Source organism: Xenopus tropicalis, chromosome 8, assembly GCF_000004195.4.
Source record: "Xenopus tropicalis strain Nigerian chromosome 8, UCB_Xtro_10.0, whole genome shotgun sequence".
NCBI classification, from domain to species: Eukaryota; Metazoa; Chordata; class Amphibia; order Anura; family Pipidae; genus Xenopus; species Xenopus tropicalis.
Genome location: NC_030684.2, coordinates 114,636,634 through 114,650,222, shown reverse-complemented (window position 1 = coordinate 114,650,222; position 13,589 = coordinate 114,636,634). Strand labels below are relative to the sequence as shown.

General features: G+C 42.4%; 1 protein-coding gene across 1 annotated transcript; it reads right to left on the bottom strand.

Moving 5' to 3' along the window:
- Window positions 1–761: 761 nt before the first annotated feature.
- Window positions 762–13,345, bottom strand: ivd (isovaleryl-CoA dehydrogenase). Its single transcript, NM_001011380.1, is given in 12 exon segments — window positions 762–1,458; window positions 1,909–1,981; window positions 2,471–2,575; window positions 3,135–3,216; window positions 4,497–4,590; window positions 4,716–4,812; window positions 4,897–5,033; window positions 6,563–6,656; window positions 8,534–8,703; window positions 9,305–9,356; window positions 10,281–10,370; window positions 13,186–13,345. Coding segments are annotated over 12 exon segments (1,260 nt in total). The 5' UTR covers window positions 13,318–13,345; the 3' UTR covers window positions 762–1,324.
- Window positions 13,346–13,589: the final 244 nt, after the last annotated feature.

Below are 13,589 nucleotides of genomic sequence, written 5' to 3'. Positions count from 1 at the left end.
ATCACTGGCTCTGACTCTTAAAACTGTGTGACAGTAATTTTTTCTATTTCAGTATGATGAAGCTTATATTAAATTTTCATTTTCACATTAGTTTCCCTTTAACTCCTGAGTGGTTGCTATGGGTTACTGTACTGGCATGTAGAAATATCAATATAAAAAGGGACTTAATTTAAACTCAATCTTGGAAGAGGGAAAACAAAGTTAAAATATACTGTAACACAGTGATCCCCAACCTTTTTTGCACCACGGACCAGTTTCAAGCAAGACAATTTTTCCAAGGACTGGCGCAAATAGTGCATAGTATATAATTTAATTATTACATATATATATATAATGTAAATGTAGTTATTACATTTTATATTATGCACTTTATTATTAGTATTATTACATACAGCTTAATAAAGTACTTTGGTCCTTGTCATGATCAGTAGAAATCTTCCTGGGCTTCACATAGCTGATCAGGGAGTTGGGATCACAGGTAATTGGGACCAGAGGTGGCCCGGTTCAGCACAGCCCACGGCCCGGCTCCGGTCCCCATACCGGTGGTTGGGGACCTCTGCTGTAACAGGCAAGGTGTTTCATTAGGAAAGGTAACATTTAGCATTCCCTTTCCACAAGGTGGCGCTAACTGCATTCATATCTGTAGATTCTGTGGCACCAAATCCAGGACTCAAACCAAATCCGAACCCTTATCCACATCATGTGACTTCACATATAACAATACTAAACAATCTTGAGAAATAAATGCCAAAAAGTAAAAATTCTGAAACTATTATAAAGTTTATTATAGAGATAATCACAGCTTGACAAAAAAATCATGTTTCCTTCCTATAGGCACAGGATATGTTCCACTGTCAGACAGCAATATCATCAGTTGGTAGAATAAGTATTCTATAATTCTATTGTATAAGTACATTCAATGTTGGGGGGGGGGGCAGAAACCATCTGACACAACACAAAATATCTCCAAAGTTGTGGTGCTTGTTGCAAGAGAGACCTTACTATCAGGAGCCGTCTCATTTACAGTTAGTCTTCAGGATACCTTTCAACTGAGACATCATCACAAAAGCACAATGTCTCTTATTCCCATTTAGAATGTTCCATTATTACTGTGTGTCTGTATGATAATAGAGAGATTTGCTATCAACCCAAGTCCTGTATCACACCAAGTCCCAGCTGGGCACTGTACTTTATTGGTTTCTCTGTGCGTGGTTCTTAGATATCCATGGCGCAAACATATGATGTGTCTGTGACAAATATCTGGGCGTCCCATGAACGAATACTCTGAGTCTGTACAGCACGAGGCCATAGTGAGAGATCCTGGTTATTTGTACAGAGCGTTGAAGGCCCTGCCTATGAGCATTCTCCGAACTTCACTGGTGCCTGCCCCAATCTCATACAGCTTAGCATCACGAAGGAAGCGGCCCATGGGATAATCGTTGATGTACCCATTGCCCCCTGCAGGATAAAAGGCAGCACAGGTTACCAACAATAAAGCCACAGTCCCCCATAAGTGTGAGCGTTGGGGATTACTAGTCTCATTCCTCAGTAATTACTAGAAAATTAGATTTCATATTTAGATAAGCCCCTTCCACCACTGCTGCCTGTGTCTCAGATTTACAGATCAGGAGAGTCTAGTATACAGTGGCTTAAAGTGCCCAAAACAAGTTCACTTTACTGAGTTTGTGCCAGATGTATATTTCCCCTTTAAAATAACAAATTATTGTCCTCCAGAGCTCACCATTATACTCAGTTTCCAATTAAAAAAGGAACCACGCGCTTCTCACCCTCCCATCCCATGAGTGGGCACTATGAAGGAACCACCTGGCTTCGGCCTTGACCTAAACCTTCATATAGGAGCCTCTGTACCAAGCAAGGTACATGTAAAATGACCCAGTGACAGCTTACCCAGACATTGGATGCCATCCAGAGCCACCTGTGTGGCACACTCTGCTGAGTACAGGATCACCCCGGCACAGTCCTGCAATGCAGTACATACATGGAAATATGAGTAAGTTGCATATCATCATTAGCACTATATAAAACTAATTATTAGCATATAATACACAAAAGCCATAAATATCCTGTAAATTATATCCTTATAATCGGTGCTTAGTGATGTCATCAGTTGTAATTGGTGCTCAGGGATGTCATTTCTGTCACATGATTTACTAAAATGTGTGTGTTTTAATAAATAATGTACCCTCAAGTCACCTTGGAACTCCATGACCTGTAAAAAGCCTTGTGGTCTTGTGCCTTTGTATGGTAATTAAACGCCTTGGTGACTTATAATATTCTTATATATTACAATAGGGGGTACATTATTATGTACTATATAATATACAGTCAGTGATTTCTGAGAGCAATCAGGTTGCCCTTCAATAATCAGGCAGAATATAACTGATCCAAACAGATATGCCTAAAACTGATACATATAATTGATATAACTGAGCCAAACAGATATGCTTACCTTTGAATTGAAATGTCCCTGGTCGCAGGCCTTTGCCACATTATAAACATACTGCCGACAAGCTGCCAGGCGGGTGTACATGTCGGCCATTTTCCCTTGCATAAGCTGCGAAAACAGATAAAAGGATTCCCTTACTAAAAGAATAATCATTTTCCCTACAAATGCCTTGAGAGCTGAGCAATATATATCCTCCACTGGGCAGATCCAATAAAAGGCAACATATTCCACATTTGTAAGTAGTGCTTATCATGCGTATTTTGTTATTAATATTAAGAGAAATGGCACAGGTTACTCTACTTAAAAATGGCAAATCATATAGCAATCCTGAAGCAAGGGTTAAACACACTGGCAAGATGTATTTAGGGCTTTTAGCTGTGCTTGAACTGTACCAACTCGGAGGCATGCCAGTGCCAGGATATGGAATATAGGCGCTTCCCAAACCAGCCCTCACCCTGGTATCAGGACACTGCTCCTGCCCACTGGGTCCTAGGCTATCTTTGATGGATTTGTCCCTGTATTTACACTGCTTTACAGTTTCAGAGAATGCAAAAATGATCAGTGTTTGGCCGTGCTGCCTTGTAGCTCAGGGCTACCATTTCTGGTTGCCAGCAGGTCACTGTGATAGAGCTTTTTGTCTTCTTCTGAGGTGAGGAGTTTTCCTTACCTGGAAATGGCCAATTTTCTGCCCAAAGGCCTCTCTGGTGTGCAGATAGGGAATTGCATGGTCTAACACAGCCTGCATGATGCTGTAAGGGCAAGAGACACATTTCATACACAAATAGAAAATTCCCCTTTTACTACAGAACACTGAGTAACACCAAACTGGGCTGATTGTTTGGGCCTTGGGCTAAGGGTTGCCACCTTTTAAAAAAATAAATACCGGCGTGGGCGGGCTGCGAGTGGACGGGCAGTAACATTAATGGAAAGGACAGTGATGTCACAAGGAAGAGTTGCGATGTCAAAGGGGGAGGGGTCAGGTTGGCAAGGACTTAAACAACATAGGACTAGGTGAGTGTTGAAGTAAAAAGGGGTGGATTGGAAGCAGACTGGGGGCAAATTGACAGTATATTACAAATTTACCCACAAGCACATTACCAGCAAATTTGTAACACCGGCCCTGGCTTGGCTGGTTGCAACCCTACTTGGGCAACCAACTGTAATATCTGAGGAGCCTTTGAAGTCATGCTGACCACTGACCCCATTCTATGGGCAGGTGATCCCACAGTCCAAGGCAAAAAGACTTGGAGAGCAACACAAGCACCATAAAAGTTCATGGAGGAGCCAAATAAGGGCTAAGATTGGCTATTAGGGAGCCTCTATGCACACTATCAGCTTACAGGGGGCTTTATTTGGAAGTAAATCTTGTTTTTATTCAACCAAAACTTGCCCCCAAGTCAGGAATTCAAACATAACTACCTGGTTTGGGGGCACTGAGAGCAACATCCAAGGGGTTGGGGAGCAACATGTTACCCCTGAGCCACTGGTTGGGGATCACTGATGTAGATGGATTAGAAAATGAAGGATTTTCCCTGGGCACATCTTTGTTTGGTGGCAGACTGTATATGGTGCCACTTTTCCACAACTTTTGCAGGCACCCTTGTGTACTAGACCCATATGCTCACAAGTCAATTCTTTGTGCTTTTAAAGGGTTAGTTCTCCTTCAGGTAATCTTTTAGTATGTTATAGAATGGCCACTTTGTAGCATTTTTTTTTAATTCTATATTTTTATTTTGTATAGTTTTTGATTTATTTGCTTTCTTCTTCTGACTCTTTTCAGTTTTCAAAAGGGGGGTGTCACTGACTTTATTGTTTAATATATAAAGACACTCATTTTATACACAGATAAACATATCTGCCCTTGCAACGTCACATGGAAAGGAATTAGTTGCTCACAGAGGAAACAATATCCACTGCAGATTGAGCACAATTTTATATATTGTCCAATACAAAGCAATGAGTATATTGGGAGAGAGGGTGCTTTCTTCCATTGCTACGAATTAATGAGCCCCATCTGCTCTTTACTTACCCCAATGGGCCCCCAGACAAGACCAGCCTCTCCAAGTCCAAACCACTCATCAGCACATACACTCCTTTTCCCAAGTGGCCTAATACATTCTGCTCTGTAGAAAAAAAAAAAAAAAAGGACGGAGAAGGAAAAGCAGGTTCATTTCAAGGCTTGTAAATATTTAAGTGCTAATGGTATCTGTGTGCAATGGAAATACACTCCCTCCATACACTGACTCACCAGGAATCTTGCAGTCCTCAAACACAAGCTCACAGGTGTTAGAGCCCCTCATCCCCAGCTTATCCAGTTTTTGTGCGGTGCTGAACCCTGGCATCCCCTGCAGCAACCAATCAAAGAACAAAACTCACACCAACAGCAGGACAAATACATGCAGAGGTGCAGGGGGGAGAGAAAACCTTACCTTCTCCACCAGGAAAGCAGTGATACCATGAGAGGCGGGTTGAGCTGAAGGGTCTGTCTTTGCATAAACCACCAGCACATCAGCATCGGGCCCATTGGTAATCCAGAATTTATTGCCATTCAGGACGTAATAATCACCTAGGAAGGCAAGAAGCACTTGTCACTGTACATCCCAGACTGCCCAGACTTCCCAAATATGTTCTGGTGGCTAAACATATCCATTACATACAGTGGTGTAACTTTGGGAGCCTGACCACCTCCCTCCAAAATGTTTTTTCTGGGTCCACACCTCCCTCAGGCAAAATCTTATATTGTGGGTGACATGTGATGCCAAAAATGTGTGAATGTATCATGTGTCACCCCTGGGACCCCCTACAGAGCAAGCAGAATCGCCTCCCCCACCCCTTGGCTGCAGGGCCATAACACTATATTAGCCCAAAGATGCATAAGGGGACTTTGGACATTTTTCTGTCCTTGTTGGAGGAAATGAAGTTCCATCTGCCCACCCTTAAATGGAATATCTACCAAGAACATTTTTTTTGCAATATGAAAGAAATAATTCCAACAACATTCCAACTATAGCGATAATGTTATTTGTAAATGTCATTGCAACTGAGAGCAACAGTTGTTTATAGTGTCCTCTGACTCTTAAATCCATGTACCTGAGTCAGAAGCAGCCGTGGAGAGAATATATATGGCTACTGTCTTCAATAGCAATCGCATTTACAAATAACATTAAAACTGAAAATGCTTAATGTATGTGGACTGGAATGTTGTTTAGAATTACATTTTCCTTTACACCCAACAATTTAGGTGGTGTTCTCCCTTAATGGGGTTTGTCACAACAGCTTGCTCCATGCTTACTATAGCTAATGATTACAATTATCATTAGAATACACAGGAGAGCAGCTGACAAGGTTAGTCGCATTGTAGGCGGGTGAGTGTTAAGGAAACGTGTGCAACAACCTGCTAAATCTTCATGGAATTCATTTACCCTTCAGCAGGAATACAATGGTGCGATTATAAAAGGTGGGTCAGTAATTACTTTCATTTATATTAATTAGGTCTATTAAATAGTGTCAGTCCCCATAATGACTATGTAACTCCCTGTCTGGTTCTGGCGTCACGGAATAGTCAGATTCTGTCATCAATATATGGCATCTTCAGCTTCATCACTGAATTCCAATACAATAAAAACCCCAAATATATTCTGTAAAATAGATAGTGAATAATGATACCGTTTATAAGGATATAATTTACAGTATATTTATGGTTTTTGTGTATTACTTAAAATACACAAAAGCCATGAGCATTCTGTACATTTTATCCTTATAAGGGCAAAGACACGCAGCGATTTTTAGCCACTATTTACTTTTTAATAAGTTGTGGCGATTAATTGCCCCACGTGTCTTTGCCCTAAATGCTTAGTGATGTCATCGATTATAATCGTTGCTTAATGATGACATTTCTGTCACATGTCGGAGTTCCATGACCTGTATAAAAGCACTCGGCCAAGGGCCTTGTGCTTTTATATGGCCATGGAACTCCTCTGTGACTTATAATATCCTTACAATTTACACCAGGGGGTCCATTATTCACTATATAAACATGTGTATACACACTTTTTATTAAACTACATATTTTAAAAGCACGAAAACTATACCTACCTTTCTTCTCTGCCTTCAATCTCATGGACACCACGTCAGACCCGGAGTTTGGCTCGCTCATAGCCAGGGCTCCAATGTACTCCCCACTGATCAGCTGGATAACAAAGAACAGGCTTCAGGCATCAAGTCAGGATACAACTAGAAGATCTGAATAAAACATTTCTGACTGCTTCTTAGCATCATGCCCCCAAACTTGTAAGGGCTCTGGCACATGGGGAGATTAGTCGCCCGTGACAAATCTCCCTTGTCGCTGGCGACTAATCTCTACAAAATGCCATCCCACCGGCGAGAATGTAAATCGCTGGTGGGATGGCATACAATTTACATTCTTGCCGGTGGGATGGCATTTTGGGGAGATTTCGCGGGCAACTAATCTCCCCGTGTGCCACAGCACTAACACCCATAAAGCACCATGACGCTGGTCTGTATCAAGAGAACTTTTCAGTGTAAGTACACACATACATTTGCATGCTTCCAATTGTTTCAGTTGGGAAAACATAGAGCCAATTACAACACAATCACTACAGGGTGACAGCCAGTGGATCCAGGCCTTCTAATAAATAAGTCAACAAACACCGTTATACAGGTATGGGATCTGTTATCCGAAAACCCATTATCCAGAAAGTTAAGAATTACGGAAGGGTATCTTCCATAGACTCCATTATAAACAAATAATTCTAATTTTTAAAAATGATTTCCTTTTTCTCTGTAATAATAAAACAGTACCTTGAGATATAATTAATCCCTATTGGATCAAAACAATCCTATTGGGTTTAAGATATCACCTTTATACCACTTTTGTTACTTTTTATTTCAAAAAGGGTTACCCTGTAACATTTACTGTTTAAATAATCTTTTAATAGACATAAGGTGTGGAGATCCAAATAACGGAAAGATCCCTCATCCGGAAAACCCCAGGTCCCAAGCATTCTGGATAATGGGTCCCATATCTGTACCTGGTCTTACTAGTGCCAGGGAGGTACCAACTACACTCTGCCAAGGAAGATCAGTATTCAGCTATTGAGGGAAGATATTTTGCCAGTTGGAAAGCTCAATTTAAATTACTACTATGGGAAGGGTTACTGTGGTACGTTCATTGCAGAGTCCCAGCAGCAATCCCCTGCTCAACTGCTACAGCCATTAGTAGTGCTATTAAATGCAGCTGGTAACTTTTCCTTCTGGCCTTGGCATAAAAGCAATGGCAAACTAGGCACTTTTTCCCATAGTTCTTAATGGAAATCCACTCAGAAAATGCCCCATAGCAAATAATTTAAAAACTATAAGATAAAAAATGAAATGAAAAATTAAAATATTGAAAATTAAAGGTGAACTACCCCTTTAAAAGTGTCATCTTTACAAGGACAATGCCATTAGTAGTACATACAGAGACAATTACGCCAGGTATGGAATACAGGAAACAAAATGTGATGGAAACCCCCATCTAAATCTTTGGGTGAAAATATTGTCAACCTGCCACACTCATTTGTATATGACATTGACATGTATAAAGGAACAACCCACTGCAATTCTGCGTTTGTGATTTGCTGTAAAGAAAAGCTTCAGCAAATCTCATTAGATAGAACACAGCACAATAAACAATTGCTAATACATGCTAATATCCCCACAAAGACCCTAAAGGATTGTAGGTGCTGATATGGGTCCCTTAGACCGATTCGGCAGCTTATCGACCTGTGTAGGGGCACAAACTACAGGCCTGCCTGAAATCGGCCAGATTAAAAAATTTAGTCGGATCGGGGTCCCCGAAAAGACTGCGCCCATTAGCGCCGCTATAATTCGATCCGAACAACTGAATTAGCCTACATTTGCTCGAAATCGCCCACCCATAGGTGGGGATATCGGGAGAAGGTCCGCTCACTTGGTGACCTCGCCAAGCGAGCGGATCTTAACGTGTATGGCCACCTTTAGATGTAGCATTCTGCTTGAAATCCATCAGGACAAAGATGGAGTTACCTTGGGAAGATACTTCTCTTTCTGGGCCTCGTTTCCATTGCGGACTATCTGGTTGATACAGAGGTTGGAGTGCGCCCCATAACTCAGCCCAACGGCTGCTGAGGCCCGGGATATTTCCTCCACTACTAGAACATGCTCCAGGTAGCCCATAGCAGATCCACCATACTCAACTGGAAAAGGAAGAAAGTTCATTTGGTAAGCAAGAGAGAGAAAAAGAGACCTACGGGTTACTAAACATGAACAGGAAAAAAGAGTGGGTAGAATGCTCTGCTGAAATCTCTGCAATGTCAAAACACTAATGGGTATCGGAGTGTGCCATGGTCGTACGGGATCCAGAGAGCAATCCTAGTTATACTTAGTGATGTCAATTCTGTCACATGACTAAAAACTCGTGTATTATAATAAATAGTGTACTTCCTGTTGTATAACACAAGGATATTAGAAGTCATTTTGGCTTTTGGTTTCATGACCTACTGCTTGCACTTCTCATATCTCTTCCTCCTGCCATAAGTGCAAAAAACTAGCATGGCTCCCAGCAATACCTTCCTTATAGTGCTGGGCAAACAGGGGAGGTAGGAGCCTCTGGCTGGAGTACAGAAGTCAGAAGTAACTGCAGCCTATCAGAGGCTCAAACCTCCCCAACCAAAAATCTCTTCTAAACTCCCATCTGCCACTTGTCTGCAGAGGCTGGAAACACAGTCACATGGTCGCAGTCTCCATTGTATATGGTTAATCACTTTCTCTGGTCTGCATTAAGGATGTTTCACTTACCTGGAGCAGTAATTCCAAGAACCCCAAGTTCTCCAAGCTTCTTCCAAAAGCTCTACAGACACAAACACAACAACACTGGTATCACTACAATATACAGGGATGAAAATGAACAGGCATTTACTGTATATGAACCTAGTATGGAAGTCTACTCACCTCTCCTGCTTTATAGCAAACACAATACATTTATCAGTACAATTAGTTTTGGTTCCAGGCTGATGCAGTGCTACACAGTGATTTCTGGACCCTACAGTTGTTCCATGACTGAAGGTCTAGCTCACCTAGACACATACAAAGCTGTCTTTAGGGGGTTAAAATATCTTTAGGGGGAGCTACTGCCTTGGGACCCATTGGTCATAGGTACTAAAACAGAGGACAGACAGAATGGCAAGTTAGCAAAAGTAAGAATAAGTAAGTTAGCCCATCCAGTGGCCTTACAGTACCCCCAGCACTCACATGGACATCCAAAATATGTAAGCCCCTAGGTCACAATCTGTTCCTGTGGCTGGGTCTCCTAAAGGGCCCCCTAAAAACAGAACCCTAATGCATAAGCCTGCTCTCATTTTAATGAGTTTTGATTAACAATATTGCAGTAACAGATAATGCCTGGCACCCTACCCATTTCGTTACCTATCAAATTATTGTACTGATGGAAAGAGGATGGACTCGTTTATATGGACACGCCATTCAGAAAATGTTCTGCAGAGAGAATTATCTCAGCAAACTCGATGGTATCAATATCTCTTGTACAGGCCCGGACTGGTCTTCAATACAGGCCCTGGCATTTCCAGTACACAGAGGCCCAAACAGCCCCCCACCAGCCCAATAAATAGTGACTGCCTATGGCACCTTACTGCAGCCCCTCTGGTATTTTCCAAAACCCACAGATTGCCAGTCCAGGCCTGCTCTTTTACCCATCAGGTTGTTCGACTTCAGCTTTGGGTTGGGTATCATAGAGCTTTAGCACCAACATACTCACCCTCATCTCCGCAAAGTTATTCTTCTGATCAATCTCATTGGCAACGGGGTTGAGGTGATCCTGGCAAAACCTGTGCAGGGTCTGCCGGAGCTAAAAGGGAAACACATTACAGGCTTATCAGTTTGTCTGAAAAAGAAAAGAATCTCTCCTAAAGGAACAGTAACACTAAAAAAATAAAAGTGTGTTAAAGTAATTAAAATATAATATACTATTGCCCTGCACTGGTAGAAGGTGTCTTTGCTTCAGATGACTGTGTAGCTGCTGTGTAGCCACAGGGGCAGCCATTCAAGCTGCAAAAAAGGAGAAAAGGCACAGGTTCCATAGCAGTCTGTAGAATACAATGATGTTTAACAGGAGTCTGTCTGTTATCTATGTACACTGTGCTGTTTAGCACATAATGGCTGCCCCCATGGAAACACAGCAGCTTTGTATATAAACAATTAGTAGAGTTTCTGAAGCATTGCATTTCTATAAAAAAGTGGCAAAAGTTTGACCTGTGTGTGTGATAACTGAGTATTATGCATGGCCACTTGCCAACACAAAGAGCTAGCCAGCCTGCCCTATATAATGAGACTGGTGTCATTACTGGGCTAACACTTGCCAATGGTGAGTAACAGAAATGACATACAAATGATCTGTATTACAGTGTTACCAGGGTTCTAGACTTTTGGCTCGTCACATAAAGATACGATACAGGTATGGGACCTGTTACCCAGAATGCTCGGGACCTGGGGTTTCCTGGATAAGGCGTCTTTCTGTAATTTGTATTTCAATACCTTAATTCTGCTAAAAAATCACTTAAATATAAAATAAGGCCAAAAGGATTGTTTTGCCTCCAATCATGCAGCTACATTTGGATAACGTTTAAGGCACTGTTTTATTTCTACAGAGGAAAAGGACATCTTTTTTACCAACTTGAATTATATGATTAAAATATTAATATTCTGAGCTTTCTGGATAACAGATCCCTATGCCTGTATTGATATAAAGGGTTTTCTGTCCCAATAACCTTTTCTCCTGTGCTTGCAGCTATTATGGGCCCTGCTAGGGATTTTTAACAAGTATTTTATGGCATTTATAGGTCTCTGCCCAAAAACAGTTTTTAGGTAGACCCAAGGCCCAGACTGGCAACCTGTGGGTTCTGGCAAATGCCAGAGGGGCTGCTGTAAGATGCCATAAACACTCACTATTTATTGGGCTGGTGGGGGCTATTTGGGCCTCTGTGTACTTGCAATGCCAGGGCCTATTTTAAATGCCAGCCCAGGCCTGGAGGACCCCTTTCAGTTGCTAACAGGTTCTGCTTACTGTCAAAGTGAAACTAAACAAGCACCAGTATTGCCTTTTTATCGTAAACTTGGGATGGTGCCAGCCCCATGCTAATGTGGTCCCTCAGCACACACCTCCAGGGTCTGGGTGTATTATCAAAGCTACGTATGCAGAACATGCCTGTTGTACATTAGGGACAGACGAAAGAAAATCCCTGATTATATAGACTTTAAGTATTAAAGGAAATCTTGCTTCCGGCATTTGACTTTCAGTCTGGGAACGATGGCAATGATGTTGTCCTCGTAAATACAGGTTATTAAATATGTACATTTTGTGATGTAGATTTATTTATGTTCCTCGCTGTGTGGTTCTCTCCCAAAACAAACATACAGCAGGCTGACCCACACAGGACATAACTACTGTATAATGGCCAGGGCAGACTTAGACAAGGGCAGGGTTGCCAAATGATGGTATAACTGATCCTTGATGCCAGGGTGCTTGGCCCTTACCCTAAGGAAAGGAGCTTATGGAGACTGATTTGGCTGATAGTGTGGCTTTTCTATTACATATTATTCTTCTGCATGTTTAGTATTCAAATGGGCAACTGCGGTATAGCCCCTAGGGCCTGTTGTGCTAGGGTCAGAAAATTAGTGATTCTGCCCCCAAAACCAACTATGCAGCAGGGCTATCCAACTGGAAGCTTAGACCTATATGTGTCTGTCCTTATCACTCCAGCCTTATTGCCAGCTATCCAGCTAGGGCCAGATAATGAATGATTCTGCCCCCAAAATCATTTACAATTTCATTATGTTGCAGGGCTGTCAAACTAGAAGTTTGGATCAATATGTGTCTGTGTGCCCCAGCTTTAAAATTAATTCTATAGACTTCCTATTATAACCATATACTGGCCTGGATTGGCAATCTGTGGATTCTGGCAAATGCCAGAGGGGCTGCTGTAAGATGCCATAGGCAGTCACTATTTATTGGGCTGGTGGGGGGCTGTTTGGGTTTCTTTGTACTTGAAATCCCAGGACCTTTTTGACTCAGTCTAGGCCAGAGATTCCCAACCTTTTATACCCGTGAGCCATATTTAAATGGAAAAAGTTTTTGAGAGCAACACAAGCATGGAAAGGTTCCTGGGGGTGCCAATGAGAGCTAGAATTGCCTATTTGGCCCCTATGCCAACTGGCAAGTAGCAGAGATTTCTTGGGACATCGCAATGTTTGGAATGCAGAGCTCAGAGAAAGACTGAGGATAGGGCAGGGAGGGCATTTACCTTTGGCCCCCAGGCCACAGCCTCAAAAGGGCCAATTAAGGGGGAAAAAGCGAGATAAAACCCACAAGTGCTGCAGATACTATGTGCCCCACTATCATGCAGACCCGTGCCTATTGTTTAATTACAATGCTGGAGTCCTTGGCTGCCATCAAGACCAGCTTTAACCCCCGGGCCCTATATTTCTATACAACCTGGGGCCCCTCTGCTATATTTAACATATATTTTCAGTGTTCTGGCCACCATACAGATACACTGACTGTACTAAATCGCCAATATTCTAAGTATAAAGTTGCCTTTGGATTCTGGGAGCTGTAGTCCAACAGCTGGAGCAAAAGAGAGCTAAAACCATTGCTATTTGCACACCTGTTTCTGCTCATCATTCAGCCCATTGACAGTGTCATCCACCGATATTCCCGAGCACCTTCTGCTCCACTGAGACAACACCGGCAGGCTAAGGCGGCTCACACCGACCGCTTTACGAAGGAGAGCAGCCATGATTTCCAGGAACCAACCAAGGAGGCCGAGTCCGAATGCCGGCCCCCTAACCACGCCCACATGCATTGTCAGACCGCATAACCAATCGCTAGCTGCGTTTCACGGGAGGTGGGGCAGCCGGCACCAATGATATCCCCGCTACCCTGATAGCTCCAGATAGTTTGACAGGAGCTGAGTGAGATGTAGGTCACCTCATGAACTCACCTTGGAGGGGCCCTTTCGCCAGTGCATTACGGCCACACAACGTTTTTTGATAATAACGAATTATAATT